The 20,846-nt window shown below is 38.2% G+C and overlaps 1 protein-coding gene across 1 annotated transcript; it reads left to right on the top strand.

Moving 5' to 3' along the window:
• Positions 1 to 1,408: 1,408 nt before the first annotated feature.
• LOC149105882 (uncharacterized) lies at positions 1,409 to 19,961 on the top strand. The gene is made up of 18 exons (XM_089271674.1): positions 1,409 to 1,878; positions 2,141 to 3,682; positions 6,241 to 6,405; positions 7,463 to 7,573; positions 7,964 to 8,089; positions 8,465 to 8,561; positions 8,782 to 9,000; positions 9,130 to 9,506; positions 9,777 to 9,944; positions 10,227 to 10,337; positions 10,520 to 10,641; positions 11,054 to 11,139; positions 11,442 to 11,816; positions 12,008 to 12,130; positions 12,570 to 12,692; positions 13,338 to 13,472; positions 14,382 to 14,615; positions 18,645 to 19,961. The coding sequence occupies exons 2-18, from the start codon at positions 3,617 to 3,619 to the stop codon at positions 18,986 to 18,988; spliced, it is 2,982 nt and encodes a 993-aa protein (XP_089127800.1). The 5' UTR covers positions 1,409 to 1,878; positions 2,141 to 3,616; the 3' UTR covers positions 18,989 to 19,961.
• Positions 19,962 to 20,846: the final 885 nt, after the last annotated feature.

Raw genomic sequence — 20,846 nt, 5'->3', positions numbered from 1 at the left:
CAATTTTGGAACGTTTCATGATCTTTCAGAGGTGTCAATCTCAGGGTGATTTTACCTAATCCGTGAAATAGTTGCTACACAATTGGATACTATTAGATGCTAATTTACTTGTTTTCGTTTACCACATTAATTAGTTTTGGCTCTTTTTTGACTAATTGTTGGATGTTGTTTCACGGGTTAAATAAAACTACTCTAGCAGGAATTGTATCAGTGAATTGTATTAAAATGCGTTAGTATAAAAACAACAGGAAAATAAGCTGATTAAAGAGGCGAGCCCTCATGGCACGCACCCTTATTTTTACCAAATTTAAAGAACTTCTACAAAGAAATAAAAACAGCCTAATTAAGAGCATGAATTGAATTATTAATGAGCTGACAAACTATAAAACTGCCGAGAAACAAGGAAATAGAAAACTGTTGTGTTATACTCCCCTCGAACAATTCCCCCTGACCTCTCCATCCGCAAAAAAGAACGTGATCATTTTAGTAGTCCACGAGAGTACATAGTGCATTACTAAAGTGCAATAAGCTAAGATAACAACAATTAAACATAGTCGAATCTCATTGCATACCAACCCGTAAGTAGACGTTTCGTGATTTTCTCAGATACATACAAACACTGAATCTTTAACCTTGTGTAAGCTGACAGCTCTCGTCACAGCTCAATTGTTTGCCGGGTGGCCCCACTAAAGGCACCTCTTACGGAAAGTTGGAATGCATGTATACCAAGTTAAAATCCACGCAGTTTCTAGCAGAGTTAAAACTATATTTTACACAGAGAGCTTTCAAGAACTACAAGAACAAAATGCGTTGAGGAAGGCAATGGCAAATTCCGCCATCAGCTTCGAGCCTGATTAAAAGAAACGACACTATTCAAAATGAAGTAAAACACATATCAAATGAGGAAACTGGCAAATGATCAAATTAGCCAAGAAATACATCAATCAATTGAAATCCATCTCCTAATGCAATGACCTGTGTCTTGAAACAATACTTAAGAGCAACCGAAGAACTTAAGAAGGTCTAAGAGCAGGAGGACTTAATACCGCAAAATAAATGACGAGTCTGACGAAAATAACTTGCGAAACTTTTCAGATGATTGTATCATCTATAGAAGAAAATCATCGAAGAGAACGCTTTCCTAATTTTCAAATCTCCAGTTACTTTACGAGTTTTCCTCTTTGAAACGATAAGCTAAAATACGACATAACTTCCTTTATAACTGGGTTGAAATTTAACTGGCATGAAATCAATTCAAAATTGAAATGAACTAAAAATTTACTGTAAAGCAGTATAAATTCTAAAAGCGAAAACAGAACATTAATCGATCAGAATTGAAATGTGTAAAGTTCAAACTGACAACTTGATTGACTTAATTTTGGTTTCTTGTGGAGAATACGGGGGCACCGCGAGGAACTGGGGAGAGGGGAAATGGGGTGGGGTCGGTAGTTTTCATTCACAAAGCAACTCCGATAATGGTCAGTTCACTGTTATTTCTAACGATTCTTGTATTTTATTTTGATGGAAATAAGATGCAATTGTCGGATAGGAGAAGTCATGTCAATTTCTTAGGAATCCGCCATACCTTTTTACACTGGTCATTTTCCTCTGCCTGACATCCTCCACCTCGTCACTTATATGCGTCACCCCGAAGATAACTCATTTTTGTAAACGTGCTGTTTACAATTTGTTGATATCCTATAATTCGACATGTCCTAACAGGTACATTCCAGTCACGCATTGCCCTTGTGATTATTATAATATGCGCCAGAGTGACGTTCCCTTTCAGTCGGAGCAAGATGTCGTCTGAGCACCAATACGCGATGCACTTCTTTCTCATTTTTTTGTTGATTTGCCTGGGTGCTCCAGCCACTGAAGGTAGGGGTCCGCTCTTTACGTTCTGTGACTGTAAACCTTAATTCAACTTCTCACGGCAAGCTCAGGCGTTTTTACGTTTTGTTGATCAGACAAGAAGCGAACTGAGAGATGGGGGAGGGGCACACAGATCAAGGAAATTGAATATTAAATCTCTTACTAAGGCAACCAACATGTCCATTCCTAGGATATCGGCTGTGCATTCAGTTGAAACTTTGTAGGTACGCTCATTTTGACGAAAAACGTTTTATTTATTTCTTTATAGCACTCGGATTCAAGGCCGGAAAAGAAAACGTAACAACAAGCTCACCAGGGCTGTTCGGTTGTAAGAAAATCTACTTCCAAACGCCATTTTACGGCCGACAGCAAGTAACGGTTCTCGCCTCAGTTGGTCATGCCGCGAAGAGCCAAACGCGAGTTTATGAAAAAGAGATTACTGATTGTGGATGTGGACTAGAAAGAAACAAATCAGTTACACAAACAAAAATTTTTAAAAGATGTTTAGTTAACGCTAAAACTGATTGCAGTATACAAAGTAATCTAATGTGTATGACACTGAAAAGATGAGGAAATGGTTTGTAAAAATTGAAGATCGATGAATTAGGCCTGGCCACGCACTCAGAATTTCCTAAAAAACTGCAAAAAGATAAATAATTAAATAAAAGCCAAACGATGCCAATCAATTGGAAAAGTCAACCTAATAGTTAACCAGTGTTTTTGTTTGAAAAATTGGTCAAAAAGTTGTCAATATTTTTGAAAGGAAATAGCGCAGAAAGGAGTTGTTCTTAAAGTAACGAGGTTGTTTACAGCGTCAAAAGCGCCGGTTTAAAATTGCCAAAGAATCGCAGAGCTCAGAGAATTCTCCCACTCTGATTGGCTACCCAGGCGAGGTATTTAGCGTGGAATTGCGACTCTTGAAAGCGAGGCCTTGCGTGATATTGCACTGAAACAACAAAACAACCTTAACAGTGACCTTTTAATCATGTTTCACAAAGCGAAAAAGTCTTCTTCAAAATGGAAATGAAATTTCGACCTGCTTTGAAGTAAAGGACAAGTTTTTAGAGAGATAGAAAAGGCTGATTACGCTAGCGACTACCAGAAAACGACAAACTCATAACTTGGACAGGAAAATGGTCGAAGCAAACGAGGAGAAAGCCGCAAGGCAAAGTTCAGTAGCCGAAGAAGCTCCAGCCGCAGTTGCGACATATATAGAAGCCGAAATGGCAGCTTTCAAAGAGAGCATTACCTCATCAAATACAACGAAAAGTATTCATTTTTATTATGTAGGCCATCTCCTAAAAGTCACAATTTTCCTGGGATTTTTTTTCCTCATTCCAGTAAAGAAACCAACATCAAATATCTTGTATAAAATGGTTCCAGTCGGCCGAAATACACTTGCAAAGCAGACGAAGGACATCGCCTCAACCGCGTCCTTGGATGGCAAATTCACAAACTCAAGCGGCCGTAAAACAGTCATACTCAAAGCCTACTCGACGATTTTCATCCGCTCTAACAAGTCACGCTATATAGCCCAGATTCAATTGCAAGTTACAGTCTCTGGAAAAACAACGAAGGACGTCAAAGAAGCTGGCTGGGTTTGCATTTAGTGCTGCTGCTTAACACTAGAAGTGGCTTCACCGGCTCCACTTGCAAAGCAGATGAAGGACATCGCGTCCGGCTTCACGCAAAGTTAACGAGAAGTTACGATGTCAACAGTGGGCCGCTTCGCCGCCAGCAGTCAATGCAACCGGCAATCACTTCTGATTTAGGGCGAGAGCTCTCGGTTGACTGTTTACGGCAGTTCTCGGTAAGCTTTTCTGCTGCGAGAAATACGTTTTGACTTTTTATTCTCGACTCGTTGTTCTTTCGAAGAACTTGAACACTGAAAATTTAACTTGCATTTCAATTTTGATTTGAGTGTAAACATATTTCTTAATTTATAAAACTGTTTGCTCGACGTTGTTAAATATCAATCAGTGTTTTCCCGCTTCGCTTTCTAGATTCATTTCGCTATTCGTGTGATATATCAGGTTTTCGCGTGAAATTGAAATAGTTCAAGGAATAAGACCTGGCCACGCACTCAGAATTTCCCCTAAAATGCAAAACAGATATATACATAAATAAATAAATGCGTAAAGTTGACAATTACTGGCAAGAACTGCCTAAAGGTCTGCCAGTTTTTTGTGTGCAGAATTTGTCAAAAATTTGATAAAATTTTTGAAAGGAAATGGTGCAGAAAAGAGCTTTACTTCAAGTAACGAGGCCGTGTTTATAGCATCAAAAGCGCCGGTCTAAAATTGCCAAATTGGAAGAATCACATAGCTCAGAATTCTCGCACTCTAATTGTTTACCACGGCGAGATATTTAGCTTGGAATTACGACTCTTGAAAACGAGACTTTGTGTGATTGTTCACAGGAGTGACAACAAAACAACATTGACCTTTTAATCATGTTTTCAAAACGACTGTCGCAGTCTACGAAGCAAAAGACAAACACAAGTCTTTTTCAAAGTGGAAGTGAAAATGAAGTTTCTCCCTGCTTTGAACTGAAGTACAACTTTTTAGAGAGATATAAGAAGCCGCTTACGATTCCGAGTGCCAGAAAACGACAAAATCATAACCGTGATTTGGACGAGAAAATGGCCGACGCAAGCGAACAGAAAGCCTCAAAGCAAAGTTCAGCTGCCGAAGAAGCTACAGGGTCAATTGTGACATATATAGATTACCAAATGGCAACTTTCTCTGAAGTGAACTTTACCTCACCTGAATACAAAGAAAGGTACAGTTACAGTACAGCATTGATTTTGAGTTCCTGAAAATTTTTTCCTCACTCCAGTGAAGGTCCAACATCCAATATCTTGTATAAGATGGTTCCAGTGGGCCGAAATACACTTGCAAAGCAAACGAAGGACATCGCCTCAACCGTGTCCTAGGATGGCAAATTCACAAACTCAAGCGGCCGTAAAACAGTCGTATTCAAAGAATACGCGACGACTTTCATCCGCTCAGAAATCTCAGAGCTGACAGGTCACGCTAACGCAGATTCAATTCAAGTTACAGCCTCTGGGAAAACGACGAAGGGTGTCAAACAAGCGGGATGTGTTTGCATTTAGTGCTACTGCTTAACACTAGAAGCGGCTCCAGCTCCACATAAGGTTTACGAGAAATTGCGAAGTCAACAGCGGACCTGCCTCGCCACCAGCAGTCAACGCAACAATCACTTGTGATTTACAGGGAGAGCTCTCGGTTGACTGTTTACTGGGGCACCGTTTAACAACTCTTCAGTAAATATTTCTATCAACTTGCAGTATGGTACAACGGCGGTTCTTGGTAAGCTTTTCTGCTGAGAGAAATACAATCGGACTTTTTATTCTCTTCTCGTTGTTCTTTCGAAGGACTTTAATATTGAAAATTTAGCTTGTATTTCAATTTGAATTTGAGTATAAAATTATTCTTTACTTAAAACGGTTTGTTCGACGTTGTTAAACGTCAGTCAGTGTTTTCTCGCTTCGTTTACTCGCTTCACTTCGCGATTTGTGCAATATCGGTTTTCCCCGTGAAATTCAACGTGTAATTTACGAGTCAGGTATTGAATTTTCCTTTACTGAAAATTGTGAATAATCTGCCATTTTGAAACGTGACTTGTGCAAAAGCTCAGCATCAAAATATGGCGTGATTGCTCAGCAAGAAGTATTGGAAACAAATAGCGTCAGGGGGATAAATATTTAACTGATACGGAACATTGTTCAATAACTGAAGAAAAACACTAAAAAGGCTCCTCTTTTAGTAAGAAGTTGCAACAATTGCCTTGTAATTCAAAAGTTGCCTAGCAACTGGAGACTAATTAAGCCTGTATAGCAGACTGTTTCAAGGCAATCGCAAAACATGAGTAAAATGTCGCTATGTTGAAATTTGTTGAAATTGAGAAGCGTTTATCAACTGAAACTACAGAGATTATTTTTGGTCGTTAAACACAAATATTCCTAATGCAAAAGATGAAAAACCGATTAACAATAAGCTGATAAATGGTTTTTAGCTTTAAGCGTATTTTTTCGTTCGAATAATTAAAATATCCTCGGCGGGCTCTCACTGTGAAAATATTTACACTTTCTGTGGCGTGTAGCGTGTTGCGTGACTCGCTTTTATTGTTATTTGAGGCATTTTGTATTTTTACCATCCCAAACGTTTAGTCAATTTTTTCAATCTCAAAATGTCTGTAAGTTGAGGAACAAATGACGTTCCAGCAAGCATTAACTCGTTCACTCATTATTGGTCATTTGGATATTCGCTGATCTGTTTATTTGATCATTCACCCACTCACTCGCTTAACTTACTAATCTTAACTTCTCTCATTATTTCATTTCAGCGGTTTTCTACTCCTCCAACCATATTTGTAACTGCTAGTCACCAAGTTCCCAAGAGACCTCAAGACGCCATGGCCGTGTGGGTGGAGGAGTTGCGCGTGGACAATTTTAAAATTTGTCTCAGAGAAGCAAAGATTTTCGATGGACCCCATAAAGGCATAAAGATAGTGAGTAAATTTAAATTTCGTTTTCTGTCACTTGTCATTCTAATCAACTAGGCTCTGCCAAAGATATGCACTTCATCAAAGTTGAATGCAAACCATAATGACCCCGGACTAAAGAACAGTATTCTGAAATATTTACATGCGTTGCGGTGTTACCAAATATATCAGAGGCTACCTTAAGATGTGACGTGTGCCTGATCATCTTCCATTTTCAAGCTGTTCCAGATGACTTTTTTTGGACCAGTGTTAAACATCAAACGTTGGCTTTCTAAAGAAAATAGTATAAAGGAAACATGATATGTGTTTGGTAGCTCTCATGATAAACTCCAAGCTACTTGTAGAAACCATGTGGTAGAAACCGTAAATAGGCCCAGCTAATCTACAAGCAGCTGAATATACACACAAAGAGAGTTGCTTCTTTTATAGAATTTTTTTCCTGCAAAAATATCAACATCTTACTTGGTCTGTGTATCTTACTTATAATTTTTCTTATGCGTTGGTGAAAACAATCATTAAATGGATGGTCTGAAAGGAAATGACATATTTTTATTTTTTTGATAATTGTCAGGATTAAACAACAATTAATTTTTGTTATTTAGAACACTATTCTAAAATATTTACATGCGTTACGATGTTCCAAACATATCAGAGGTCAATTTCCCATGTGACGTACCTGATCATCTACCATTTTCAAGCTGTTCCAGATGAGTCTTTTTTCTACCAGTATAAAACATCAATCCAGTCGTTGGCTTTCGAAAGAAAACAACACAGAGAAAATATGTTTTTGTTAGCTCTTTGATAAACCTCAAGCTACTTGTAGAAACCATGTGGTAGGAACCGTTGACTGGAAGCAGTTGAATGCATACACAAGGAGAGTTGCTTCTTTTAGAGATTTTCTCCTGAAAAAAGGCTAATTATCAACATCTTACTGGGTTTGCGTATCTTGCCGATAATTTCATGTACTCTTGTACGTTGGTTAAAACAGTCCTTAATTGTGCATGTTTTTATTTCTTTAATAATTGACAGGTTTTAACTACAATATCTTTTATTTCTTCTGTAGAATTGGATGGCGTTTACAAATCTGCAGGTGGACAACTTTACCATAAACGACAGTCTCGTGTTTACCAATACAAACTCACCATCTCATCAGGATAACTACGCTTTCTGTCAAGTAAGAATAATTATTGCCAGCCTGCGGCATTATTTTTTCTTTTCTAAATCCTCTTTATAACAGGGCGTCAAAAGGGCAAAAACAGCAATGCTTTTATAACAATGCGGGAAGTCAAAATTGACTGTTAACATGGAACTATTTGAGCTGTAGGCCCACAAAATCTGTCATAAATAGTTTCTGAGACCCAATTTTATCTTTGGTGACCAATTGATCAAACATACTTTTCCTCTTGTTCAAATCAAAGCCGCTCTGATTTGGAATCCAAACATACCTGAATCAGGTCAGCGGATTATAAAGACAAATACCAACTATTTATCAGTCTTAGCTGTGCTAGAGACTCGCAGAACATGATTTAGCCGTTATTAAGTTATTTTTTCTTTAACATTGCAGACAGTGAACTTCACTGAAGCATTTTATGCTCGTCCTGTAGTGTTAGTGACGCCAAAACACAGTGACAAGAACAACAATTCTAATCTCTCTGGGTCACGTTGTAACGCTGTTACCGCTTGGGTTGAGGTAAGGATTACCTGTTGTGACCTTTGTCTGCGTTTTGCTAAACTCTCAGGTAATGGCAGAGATATCCCATACCCCTTAGAAGCCATGAAAATTATATGACATTGCATAAGAGGGTAAATTTAAGAGTTTGAATGGGAATGTAACAATTGCACATAACAGCTCGAGATATGGAAAGAAATCATTTTAAGTCTTCTGTTTGTTACTTGCGTTTGTGTGCTGTTTTGGGGCCGTTTCAAAGCGATTCCAGCGAGTTCTAGTTGCACTGTAACTTTTGCTCATATGATTTAAAAAAAAAAAAAAAAAAAAAAAAAAACCATGCCAGCACTATAACAACATGAACCAGGCCGGGTTTAATTAATTTTTGGTTTTATTCAGCATACATCTACAAGTGATGCACAAGTGTGTGTGAGGAATTACAACAGCGACGCCAACAATAAAGATGTTATCACTGTCGACTACATGGTCACTGGAGGTAGGCAAAAAGATTCTATTTGGAGATTGAAAAATCACTCGGTATATTTAACATTCTCTTTCCAGTATCCCCTTTTCCCCTCTGCGATGTTGTTCACTGCAATAATCTTTAAAAAAGCTCGCGAGCTCACACTGAGAAGGCAGAAGTGTGGATAACTATCAAGCAAGTGTGTGCTAGAATATCAAATCGTTTCTTGACAATTGTTTATATGCCTTGCCAGACTTGGATCCTTGCATCGACGTGACATGTCATTATCACTGCCTGTGTAAAGCGTTTGGACCAAATGATGCTCGCTGCGTTGCTGTTGACAGTTGTCCATCATACCAAGAACCAGTCTGCTCATCAAATGGCACAACATACGACAATGAGTGTTTGTTTCGACAGGAAATGTGCATTCAGAGACTGAATTTCTCTGTGCAACACCCTGGTAGTTGTGAAGGTTAGAAATTGTTTTAGGCTGAAATTTCTGACGATGTCCAAGAAGACGATGATGATTACGATGAAAAAACATGGAAAGTTTAAATCGTTTGTTCTGATTTGTCTTTTGTACTATTATTTTTTTTTAAAGGATTTCCTTTCCAGCGAGGTCGCCGTCACATGCCACACATTCCTTCACTGGGATATTCTCATTATGAAGTAATTGGCCTCAAGCCTTATGTGTTTTATCCTGACAAACCACTTGAAGTCCAGATCACTGTCAATCATATCGACACAAGTGACAAGTCATATGTACACGATGCCGCTGTGTCGTGGGTTGAGAATGTCAGTTATGATCGATTCACTGCGTGTGTGATGGCGGCAGGCTACAATGAGCGGAAATCAAAAGCTAACGTGACAGTTGATTGGATGACGTACCAAGGGGCTCCAGTGGGTGGTGTTGCCGGGGAAGTACGGATATCACAATGGTGGACTGGAACGACTTGTAAATCTGTCAATTTTCCATCGGTAGATACTTTTTCGTTTCGTTTCACAACTCAAGTTCTAGAAGAATAATTTTGAGTAGCCTATAGTTATCGGATTAAGCTCAAGATAATATGATTTCGTTGGGACTAATGGACCTAAAATGTCGGTTCTCACTAAGCCATTAGAGCATTAACCCGCACTAGGTTTTCAAATCCTCGTTACTGTTAAACAGCTCTAGGGTAAGAGCAGCAACAACATCAGTAAGATGAACATCAACGGTAACAGCTTGTGTTTTGTTTGTTTTCTATGCAGGGAAAGTTTTCAGTGATACCTTCAGTGTTTGTTACTGCTGCGCACTATCGAGCAGGACTCAAGCGTGACGCTGCCAGTGTGTGGATTGAAGACGTCACGCAATCCTCCTTTAAAGTTTGTTTGAGAGAGCTGCAGAACTACGCAGGATCTCACGACGATGTTTATACTGTAAGTGTCTACACCTTCCTTTACTCGCCACCCATGAAGAACTGAGAGATCTTTTCGCGTACTATAGTTTATTTACACTTCGGAGTATTTAGTTCATCTCCAGAAGCCAGTCTTATGCGCTGCCTACTTAGTTTCTTATGTAAGTTACCATCCACACATATTTAGAAAAAACAGACCTGGATTTAGACGTTTACTAAATGGTTATCTCAATTAATTTTGTGAAAAAATGCTATTTCTATCTTAATTGTCTTGTTAACGTTTATTTATTTTTCTCTCTTTTAGAAATGGTTGGCGTTTTCTTCTCTCCACAAGCCTCTTTTTACAGAACACAGTTCTGTCTATTTTGCTAACGCCCAACATCCACCTGCAGATTACAACAATGCCTATTGCAAGGTTGGTATCTCATTCTTCTTATTTGAGAGCTTGCCTAGAACTACTTTTTCAAAAGTTTCAAGAGTTAGTGTACAGATCCTACAGAAAAAATGTTAATTTAAACTATACTGTAGGTTCATTCTTTCGTTTGCCAGTAGAATCAAAGTTAGATAACAGCCCGCTCAATTAGAGTTTTTCTTTAGGACATCCGCTTCACTGAGAAGTACAACAGCACCCCGAATGTATTTGTTTCCGCGAACCATTCATCTAGCGGTGGAAATAAACAACCAGTACACAATGGAATAACTGCTTGGGTGGAGGTAATTCTGTTTCCTCACTTCCTTAGGGATATCCATAGCAACTGCATTTTTGACACGCCGGTCGAATCAAATCTCGTCTATTTGACAGAGTTGTTCGTTTCTTCCAATTTTTTTAAACAACAATGCAAAATTAATATGGTACCTTTTTACATCCATTATCATATTGTTTTAATTTTCATCGACTTAAATCCCGGAAAAATCGTAAAATCCAAAACGGCGTCTCCAAGATGGCGGAAGTTGTAATCGACAAAAACATTTCCTGTTGTACAGAGCGATGAGGGATATCTACAAAGGACTCACTAAGGGAAAATATGATGATATTGATATGTCTTACTAGAATGAAAACCCACGAAATTAAATAATATTCAGAATATCACCGTTAGTGTTGTGAAAATTATTTTTTCGATTATTTTGTTCTTTTCGGACCGGTGTCCGAGTTTGTTTAAAAGAGTTGTACGACACAAAGTATGATCCACTGTCTATCTCATACACTGTCCTGTCAGGTAAGGACAAAATAATTCATCGTTAAATTTACTATTCTCTAGATTTAGTATTCATATTTAAGCAACTTCTGTGTCTTATATTGTTAAAAATAAGATTTAAGCAGGCGCTTTTTTTTTTATTTTTATGCTCAGAAGTTAATTTCATAACAAACGACGTCCAATGTTTTAGTCAGGAGTAAAATGCCAAAACATGTGGAGGCTTTGCAGAAACCTGACACGCAATTATTTCCTTTAAAAACACTCAAGACATTCTTAATAATTTCTCTCACTTTTTAAGGATTTAGTTTTGTTTACATCTACAGACATTTGTCAGCCAGGATGGACTTACTTTGGTGGTTATTGCTACTTCTCAAGCCCCGCATGCGCCACATGGTTGACTGCTGAGTCAAACTGTTCTGAGATGAACTCTGATCTGGTGACTGTGCACAACCAGGAGGAAAACGTATTTATTCAGCACCGCCACGCTGGCGATAGATCGTGGATAGGGCTGAATGACCGCAGTGTTGAAGGCTCTTTTGTGTGGACAAACAAAGAAATTAGCAGTTTTAGGTTCTGGGCTCCAAAGCAACCAAACAACTGGAACAACGAAGACTGTGTGCACACTCTTGGCGTGAGGCATGGATACACTTGGAATGACGTACCATGTGATAACTGCTTCAACTTTACTTGTTTTACAGGTGATAAATCTCTTGTTTTGTAAATCTACTAATAAAAATTATTTGACTCCCCAGAATTTAGTCAGGAATAATCTTGCGCGCTCAAAAAGGTTCCATGGTTAATTTTTAAATAAGTTGTCACAAACCAGTACTGTAAACATTATTCATGCATTTGATGACTATTTCATTTTTTCCAAATTTTATTTTTGTAGATCTGGAGGAATGCTCCACCAACACTCATAACTGTGACGTGAATGCAGATTGTGCGAATACCGTGGGCTCATATTCCTGTAAGTGTAGAGCTGGATATACCGGAGACGGACAAACTTGCAACGGTAAGAGACAAACAAACAAACAAACGAACAAACAAAACCTAAGCAGCAATACATTTGATGTTGATGCTGAATGTACTGAGCAATCTCACTTCATTTTCAACAACTATGAAATTTTTCCTGCTTTGGTGAGCTTAAAAAAACTGTAATCAACCGCTCTTGTGCGATGAGAATAATAATAGAGAAAAGTTCAACATTTTTTTTTAACAATTTCGAAGCCGGCGCCAAGGCTTAGAACCGGGGTAATATAAATCATCCCAAAGCAGGTGAGAATTAGTTAGGGATTGTGGAAAGTAAAATAAATTTATTTTTCATTGAAAGGTACTGACTACTTGCCGTAAAATTTTGACGGACTGTTGTCAAGCTATATGCTTCTAAGATGAAATGGTCAGACTAACGACAGCTCAACGTGTATTTATTTACTCCTTTAATCCTGTTTTAGACATAGACGAGTGCTCTTCAAACTCTCATAGCTGTAATGTCAATGCTGCTTGTAACAATACTCGTGGATCTTACACTTGCGCGTGCAAAGCTGGATATTCAGGCGATGGCAAAAATTGCACTGGTAAGTTATTTTTACTTAACAAGAACTACAAAAGGTATTGGTCGAAAAGGCTATTCGCCTTACAAATTTATAGTACGTAAAAGATATTTATGTTCTTTTTTGGTCTGGTTTTTGGATGTAAAACATAAAAAGGGGGAAATTAACATGTATTTTGGTTCTATTCACGGAAAACATCCAAGGTGTGAACAATTAGCAATCAGTTTTGTCTATTTGTACATTTAATTGCTGGTCAATATGCTGTTTAAAATTTAGAGATCTCGGGTCTTAAGAAACGACGCCCTTTTAGGAATTTTCACAAAGATAACTAACTGAGAACCAACACGGTTCATGGAGGTCACGGTTCCCAAACAATGAAACTTCTCACCTTCCTTTGGAAAACGGGTTCTTTTGATATGCAAACATATTCCTCTGACCAGGAATAGCAATATGGTTGCCATGACAACACTCTACAACCAGAACTATTTCCCTTGAGAGGTTTTATTAATAAACATCGTGAACCTCTAATCACGACACGTACTATCAAATTTACGATAAAGTACTACTTATATCAATACCACGAAAACTCCTTACTTCAGAACATAAAGCACTTTTTGTTGAACAAGTAAACAACAATTTATGTTTTACCCTGTTCCTTATTACCCACAGATATCGATGAGTGTGTCAGCGGTGTACACGACTGCCACCGTTCAGCTTCATGTACAAACACTGTAGGATCATACACATGTACATGTAACCATCCTTTATCAGGAGACGGCAAAACTTGTAGGTACACCGCGCCAGGTGAGTATTTCACGTTAATTGTGCTTCAATTTTGGTAGTAGTGGTTAGAGTTAAGCTAAAATTGTCCCCCAACTATGATGTCAAAAAACGAACAAAAAACCCTGAGATTTCATCTTAGTTACAACCTGCTCTTTTCGTGAGATGGTTTAAAGAAAAACAATTCGCCAAAACTAATTTATGGATGGTGCATCTCAGCTGTTAATATTACAAAACTCGGACCGCTCAGGGAGCCAATCAGATTTCTCCTTTCCCATCTCGGATAAGTTTGCCAAACTGCAAGGACTGTTACAGCTGCAATAAAAAGAGGACACGACTCAGTAATGTTGTTTGCTACCTCCTGGCTACTACGAACACGCTTTGACATTAACATTAACCCTATTCAGATAGAAAGGGGTGGGGGTTTGGGGTGGAGCGAAAAGAGCCTATGTGAAATTGAGCCATAAAAAAAACATTTTCCAAAATTTTAATATTTGTAAAAGCTGTCAAATTTCGTGAGTTTGTCTGCCGGTAATTTTTCCATTGGGAATTCTGACTTTGGCGCTGAACATTGGTTATGATGTTACGTTTTCCTGACAAATACTATCCGAATATTTTCCTGTTCGGGATTTAAAATCATCTATTAAGAGTACTGATCACTGCGACCCAAAATGTAGGACGTGATATTCCAGATAAAAATATCTTAAGTTGTACGGTGGCATATAACGACCACCTTTAAAATGTGTCGCCGAACAAACAATACACCTTTGGTCAGCGTCACATTTGCGGTGAAAGTAAAGATGGTCACCTTATAACTGGAGAAGATGACAGTGTTATTAATTCTTAGCGAAACCAACTTTCAACATGACCCATTAAAACATACACTAGGTATAAAATGGATCCAAAAAACGTGCTTATATGTTAATTTTGCAGCGGGTCTTAAATATTCCAGCATTGTGGGAAACAGCCAGAATTTTTTGACATGGCTGGATAAATGGTTAAAGCCTGTGACTCGCCAATCCTCTTACTGGAATCGCTGTTACCAGGCAACTGTAAATGGCTGGTCTTCCTATACCTTCCATTCAAAGTGTGACGGCAAAGGTCCAACTGTCACAATCATTCGTGTTGGGAAATATATTTTTGGAGGATACACAAGTCTGTCATGGAGTAAGTGCTATGATCAATTTCATTTTATAACAGGTAACCCAAGCTCAAGCTGTGGGTCAGCGATGATTATATTGCGCAATAGCGGTCATAGAGAATTTTAAAACGAATTTTTGAAATGGAATATTTTACAATATGGTTTAGGAAATTTAAGAGCTGGAAAATTCTTAACAAAATGGCTTACCTTACTTCCACGATGTATAATTTACTTGGTTTATATGTCTCCTAACTCATTTAATAACTGCGGGATGGAAGACCTTTATAGGAAGCGGTAACTTGCTATAATGACTTCGAATCATTAAAGGAAGGGAACAGAAAAAAGGGTCACCCAGAAAAAGGAAAGTAAGTCAGTGATACTAAGAACTTTCTGGTTAACACATCGATCATGATAAACAGGCGAATAGAAACTTGTATTTTTAGAACTGGGTATAATAAGCTGTATGACTGATTTCAGACGACAAAGTAATGGATTTGAGTGGTTTTGATCTGAAGAATGATGTTTCATGCATGCAAAGCTGAGAAAACTATTTTTTACGTAAGTTATAAAATGTCGCATGGAAATCACATGACTGGATGTCTCTCCCAGTATTTTTATGAAAGCCAATGCCATGCACAATTCTTAAGAAAAACCTTACAAGGTTCTTAATGGATAAACATTTTTAGAAAATATTTTTAGATGTACGACGTATTGTTAATAGATAATTATTTGTAATTAGTTTTTTTAGGACAGTAGGTAGTTTTGGTAGTTTTAGTAGTTTTTATAAGATTAAATTTGGAAATACAGTTAACAATAAAGATTAGCGAAAAAACTGAGCAACGACGTTTCGGTGTCATCCTGGCACCATTTTCAAGTTAAAAAATATTTGTGCGAAAAGTAAACTAATTTATACCAATGGTAGAGGTGCGAAATTGAATAAATTAAGATTAAGATAGCTGTTCAATGTTCGTGTTCATTCCAATGAGGTGTCAAACACTGGTAATGAGTTCAGTGTCTGTTCAAAGCCTAAACAAATACTTTTGCGCGAATGGAGTCTGACTGTGTGTTAAGGCTCGGTTTCTTCTTGCGAATCCACAACATTTCGTAGATCAAGCAATCGAACTTTCCCTGACATTTCTTTAGGATCTTAAAGTTGTTAGTCAGGTCACCAACTGTATCAACTCGGTGTTCATTTTGAAGGTGTTTTTCGATGGCGGTAAATCGGTGTTCCTCAATGCGCTTGTAAAGATGACGGCTAGTGTAACCGACGTATTCTGCATCACATAGATCACATATATAGTTATAAACAACGCACTGTTGATTGATCAAAGGTGGTTTTGGCTCTTGTACTTTGAGATCATCGCCAATTTTACGGCTTCTGAACACCGGCTGTAGTTTGTGATCAAAGTTTATTACTCAAGTCCGTGAGATGTTTCTTTACTATGTCCGCTGATTTCTGGTCTTTAAAAGGCAGGACAATGCGGTAGATATTCTCTGTTGGAGGCGTCGATCTTGTGCCTGGTGACATCACTGAATTAACGAAACGGGTGATGGTGGAGTTCACAAGAGAATCTGAGTACTTGAGGTTAGAAAAGATCAGTTTAAGGTGTTCGCATTCTGTTGAGAAAAGTTCCCATGTTGAGGACAAGCGGTAAGCACGATTTAACATGGTTTTAACTAAAGATCTTTTATAGCGGTTGTCGACATGACTTTGGTGGTGTAAGAGGAGACCAGTGTTTGTGGGTTTACGGTAAACACTTGTTACCAGCTTGCAGCCCTTCTTGCATATTTCAATGCCGACAAATGGTAGCTTACCGTTAGATGCGATCTCCATGGTGAAGGATATGGACGGATGACAGTTGTTCAAAGTCTTCAGAAAGGCTTCTGCGGTTGGTATGTCTTTCATTGTGGCTAGTGTATCATCCACGTAGCGTCTGTAGAAGTCTGGCAACTTGTTCTCGTTTTGTAGCTTTTCCTCGATAGAACAAAGAAAAGTATTGGCCATTAGGGGACCCAAGGGAGAGCCCATCGCTAGTCCATCAATTTGTTGGTAGAGTTGACCGTTAAATTGAAATAGCTGGTCCTTTGTTACTACTGACAACAGTTCAATTAGATCAGCTTTGCTGATGTTTAGATGGTGTGTTTTGTTGAACCAGTTGTCAACAAAAGCTCTATCAGCAAGGATCTCGATGGTTTCTTGTAGTGGGACGTTCGTAAATAGCGAAGAGACATCATAAGATACTAGGATGTCAGATTCGTTGAGGCTCAGATTGCGAATCTCATCAGCGAAGGAAAATGTGTCAGATATTGTGTAGCTGTTGATCGACAGGGGCTTCAGTTTATCGTCGAGCCATCTCGCGAGGGCGAAGTTGTAAGTACTTGTGGCGGATAGAATGGGCCTCATCGCCAGTTTTTCTTTATGAGTCTTTGGCAGACCATAAAGATGGGCGAGTCGTGATCCTTTCGGGCAAACTGAGTCGGCAATCTGTTTTGGGAGAATTTTGCGCACGACAGATTCAAGGTGTTTCTCTTTCTGCAGTAAAGGGTGGTAGTTTTTGAGCGGTCGTCCACGCGTCTTGGGTCTCTCCGACCTTACGGCGGTAAATTTAGCTGTATCGTTGATGGAAGATTCACTCAAAAGGCGAACATATTCTGCCTTATCCATAACAACTACTCCTGTACCTTTATCTGGTTTCGTGATTACGATGTCATCTCTTCGTTTTAGTTGCTCAATAGCTCTTTGTAGCGCTTTCGGTGGTTTGGAGGCTTTGCACTCGATGTAGTTAAGCGCGATCGATCGAAGGGTCGCCGCAGCTAATTCCTTCTTATCATCGGATAATGAAGGCTCCAGTTGCCAGAAGGCTTTCTCGAAGCTAACTTGAATGTCCATTGAAGAGATGCGTTGCGGCAAGGAAAACTTCAAACCTCGACACAGAACAAGCTTCTGGAAGAATGAAAGCTTGTAGGAGGAAATGTTCTGGATATGTTTGTCCACATCGTGATCTTTGTTTAGCAGCTTCATGATTTTGTTGATATGGCCGCTCATCATTTTCTGATAGTACTTTTTGCGGAGGTTAACCATCGTTCTCAGGATGCACATGTATTGGAGTGATGAACAATTCCGGCGTATTTCAACGTAGATTCCGTTAAGTTCCTTCTTCAGTGTCGCATTTTGCTTTACTTTTGCCCTTAGTTCTTCTGCGATGACATTAGTTGAAAATTGCTCGGAAGCCTTTGACCATTTCATATGCTTTGTTTGATCAACTTTGGCGAAGGTAGGAGTTAGTTCGAAATTCTGGGAAAATGTCAGGGAAAGTTCGATTGCTTGATCTACGAAATGTTGTGGATTCGCAAGAAGAAACCGAGCCTTAACACACAGTCAGACTCCATTCGCGCAAAAGTATTTGTTTAGGCTTTGAACAGACACTGAACTCATTACCAGTGTCTGACACCTCATTGGAATGAACATGAACATTGAACAGCTATCTTAATCTTAATTTATTCAATTTCGCACCTCTACCATTGGTATAAATTAGTTTACTTTTCGCACAAATATTTTTTAACTTGAAAATGGTGCCAGGATGACACCGAAACGTCGTTACTCAGTTTTTTCGCTAATCTTTAGTAGTTTTAATTATTGTATATTTTATATTTTATATTTTAGATCTGTGATATTTGTATTTCTTATTTTAGATTTTAATACTTTTTATTTTTATGGAGGACCTCCCTGAAAACCACGTATTACGTGACGGGCGCTTCCTCTTTAAAGATTGTTTTTATTATTATTATTATATTACATGTAGTCAGAAATCGGGGCAGTGGTTCCAGTCTCCCACCGGCCTTGCTCATCCGAGAATTGAAATTATGAAAAACTTAGGACACATTTTACATACAGGAGCAAGAGAACTTAAAATTAGCAGTACAAGAAATTATGCCGAGCTTAGAATAATGACAAAATTTTCTGAAACAGTCAAATTAACATTGTAATACATCGTTAAGTGTCAATAAACATCATTAATGTTGGACTTCTTTTTCCATTGTGTATTTCAAATTAGGTTCCAGTTGTTCATGGCGCTATGATTCAGCAGCCTTTCTCTTTTCATTGGTTAACAAGCCTGGTTGGCAGCCACTAAAGCTAGATCAAACAGGACCGTATAGTTATCATAGAAGCTATTCCATCTACAGCTGCTCTGATCGTGGACCATCATTTGGACAAGCACATGATATTTACATCGCAAACAACGCTGCATCAAACACCAACTCCTACTCAGACCCTGGATACACCTACAGCCCGCCAGCTGGCAACAGCTATGCATCCTCCTTCACACGATCATTCCTGGCGGGTAGTTATTACAACTTCCGACCTGACGAAGTCGAAGTCTTTTATGAAACTACCTGAAGAAATCGCAGAGCTTGGAGTCTTAGTTTTACACACCCTGTACAGAACAACTAAACCTTTGCAATTATATAAGGGTATAAACAAACTGTTGGTAAATTATAGAAGCGAGATATAGTCTGAAAATTTCAATATCACCGATGATATGTCAATCAATAGGTTAGTACAAAATCGAGTAGGCACGTATCCTTAGTCTAAGATAAACAGTTTACTTTGAGCGGCTTACTTGTTTGATAATTGCCATTAAAGGATAGTTTTACGGCTCCGCGTTGTAACAAGCTATAACGTTTGCCGAGCTAATGACTACTGGAAGGAATTTTCCTTTAAGTCTTTCATGTCAGTCATGAAAACGCTGCGATAGGAGTAATGTTTGTCATTAGAATTCCTTTCGTATGTTTTGATTAATACATACATTGTTTATCCAACAATCGGATAAAAGTAGATAAGACGTGTGTGTGTCTAGATTAAATCCTTCGCGCCGAATAAGAAATTCAATGTTCATTACTAAATACGAGATTTTCTCGATAAATTCGTTGACATCTTCTGTTAAAGTTTGGTATCAGTCATTCTGCTTTTACAAATCACAGTCTGTAGTTGTTGAACTACATGTGGGTCTGTAAAAAAATGAACAAGGTAGTAGTTTATAGTCACGCTATGACTTGTACACGCGCTGAAGCGTGAAATTATCCCTTAGGAAGGAGAATCTTGATGCTGAGTTTCAATTGATTGAATTCCGCGAACATCATACCAGGATAGGTTTCCAAGTTACAGGATTCCAGCTGGTTTTGATTTCTCATTAGTCTGGGTTGAGTGAGTTTAGAAAAAGTAGATTGAGAATGTATGATAGAGTAAGAATTTTTTTGTTTGTAGTAATTATGAATTGTCTTTTGAGAGTGCTAACGTAGAAAATAAATACTAGTGTCAGACACACCGTTATAAAAGCTTGTTACAATAAAATAGAGCAGGGTGAAAATAACGCGTTGTTTTCCGTTTGTGTTCGTTGTTATCTAGGCGGGAAGAAATCTTTTTCCATTACTTTTACTGTTAATTCCCAATGTCTAATTCCCTCTTTGAGACCCGCCTTTAGGGAATCACGTTAGTTGTATTAAAGCATCCAATCAAGTCTTGAACTTGTTTTGTTGAATACATATACCGTGATTGTCTGCTGACGCGGTTTATTGAAGAAATTAGAAATTGCATCAACAAGAACGTTTTCTTTTTCAGTTAAAGATTTGGCTATTTGAAAGAAAAAACAAAAATATACTAGGAATTTCATTATGAAAATGAGTGCTGTCGAACGTCGATAAAACGGTGGGAACTGAATTGAACAGTCAACAGGTCTGGAAATTTTTTCATCTTTGGAGGGTACGGGTGTCCAGAGTAGGCCCTCGCTGGATGATTTGTAATCATTACTACAGCAAGTGGTGTTTTAGAAAAATGGCCCAATCGTTAGGCTTACGGAGTTGTTTGACCCATATTGGGAAATTGCTGAAAATGCTTTGTTGTTTGTGGGGTGGGGAAAGTGGTTGAAAATGTAGGTAGTAGCAAAATAGAGGTGCTGTTCTAAAAGGTGAGAGGAAATTATTTTTTACTGTTGATTTGATAAGTCATTAATCTGATAGATGTTGGGAATTATAAATGACAACGATACTCATTTATTGGAAAATTTATCCTTATACAATGTGTATCTTGACAAGATACCAAAGTTTCTAACTTCAAGTATGTATTAAAATTTGTTTCTCATTTACACATTTAAACTGTTTTCATTTGGAACTGTAAATTGAACGAGTTAGAAAATAATGTTATATGCCATAAACTTGATACAAAATATTCTTGACTGGAGTAATTCCTTTTCAATGTG

The sequence above is a fragment of the Orbicella faveolata genome, unplaced genomic scaffold, assembly GCF_042242905.1.
Source record: "Orbicella faveolata isolate gen_17 unplaced genomic scaffold, um_ofav_v1 contig_34, whole genome shotgun sequence".
Lineage (NCBI taxonomy): Eukaryota > Metazoa > Cnidaria > Anthozoa > Scleractinia > Merulinidae > Orbicella > Orbicella faveolata.
Note: the sequence above shows the minus strand (reverse complement) of the source record. Positions and strands in the feature narration are given on the sequence as shown.

Coding starts and splice junctions, on each gene's coding strand:
- LOC149105882 (XM_089271674.1), top strand. CDS start 3,617: ATGCAACCGGCAATCACTTCTGATTTAGGGCGAGAGCTCTCGGTTGAC. Junction 9,507..9,776: donor AATCTGTCAATTTTCCATCG/GTAGATACTTTT, acceptor TTTTCTATGCAG/GGAAAGTTTTCAGTGATACC. Junction 12,693..13,337: donor CGATGGCAAAAATTGCACTG/GTAAGTTATTTT, acceptor TATTACCCACAG/ATATCGATGAGTGTGTCAGC.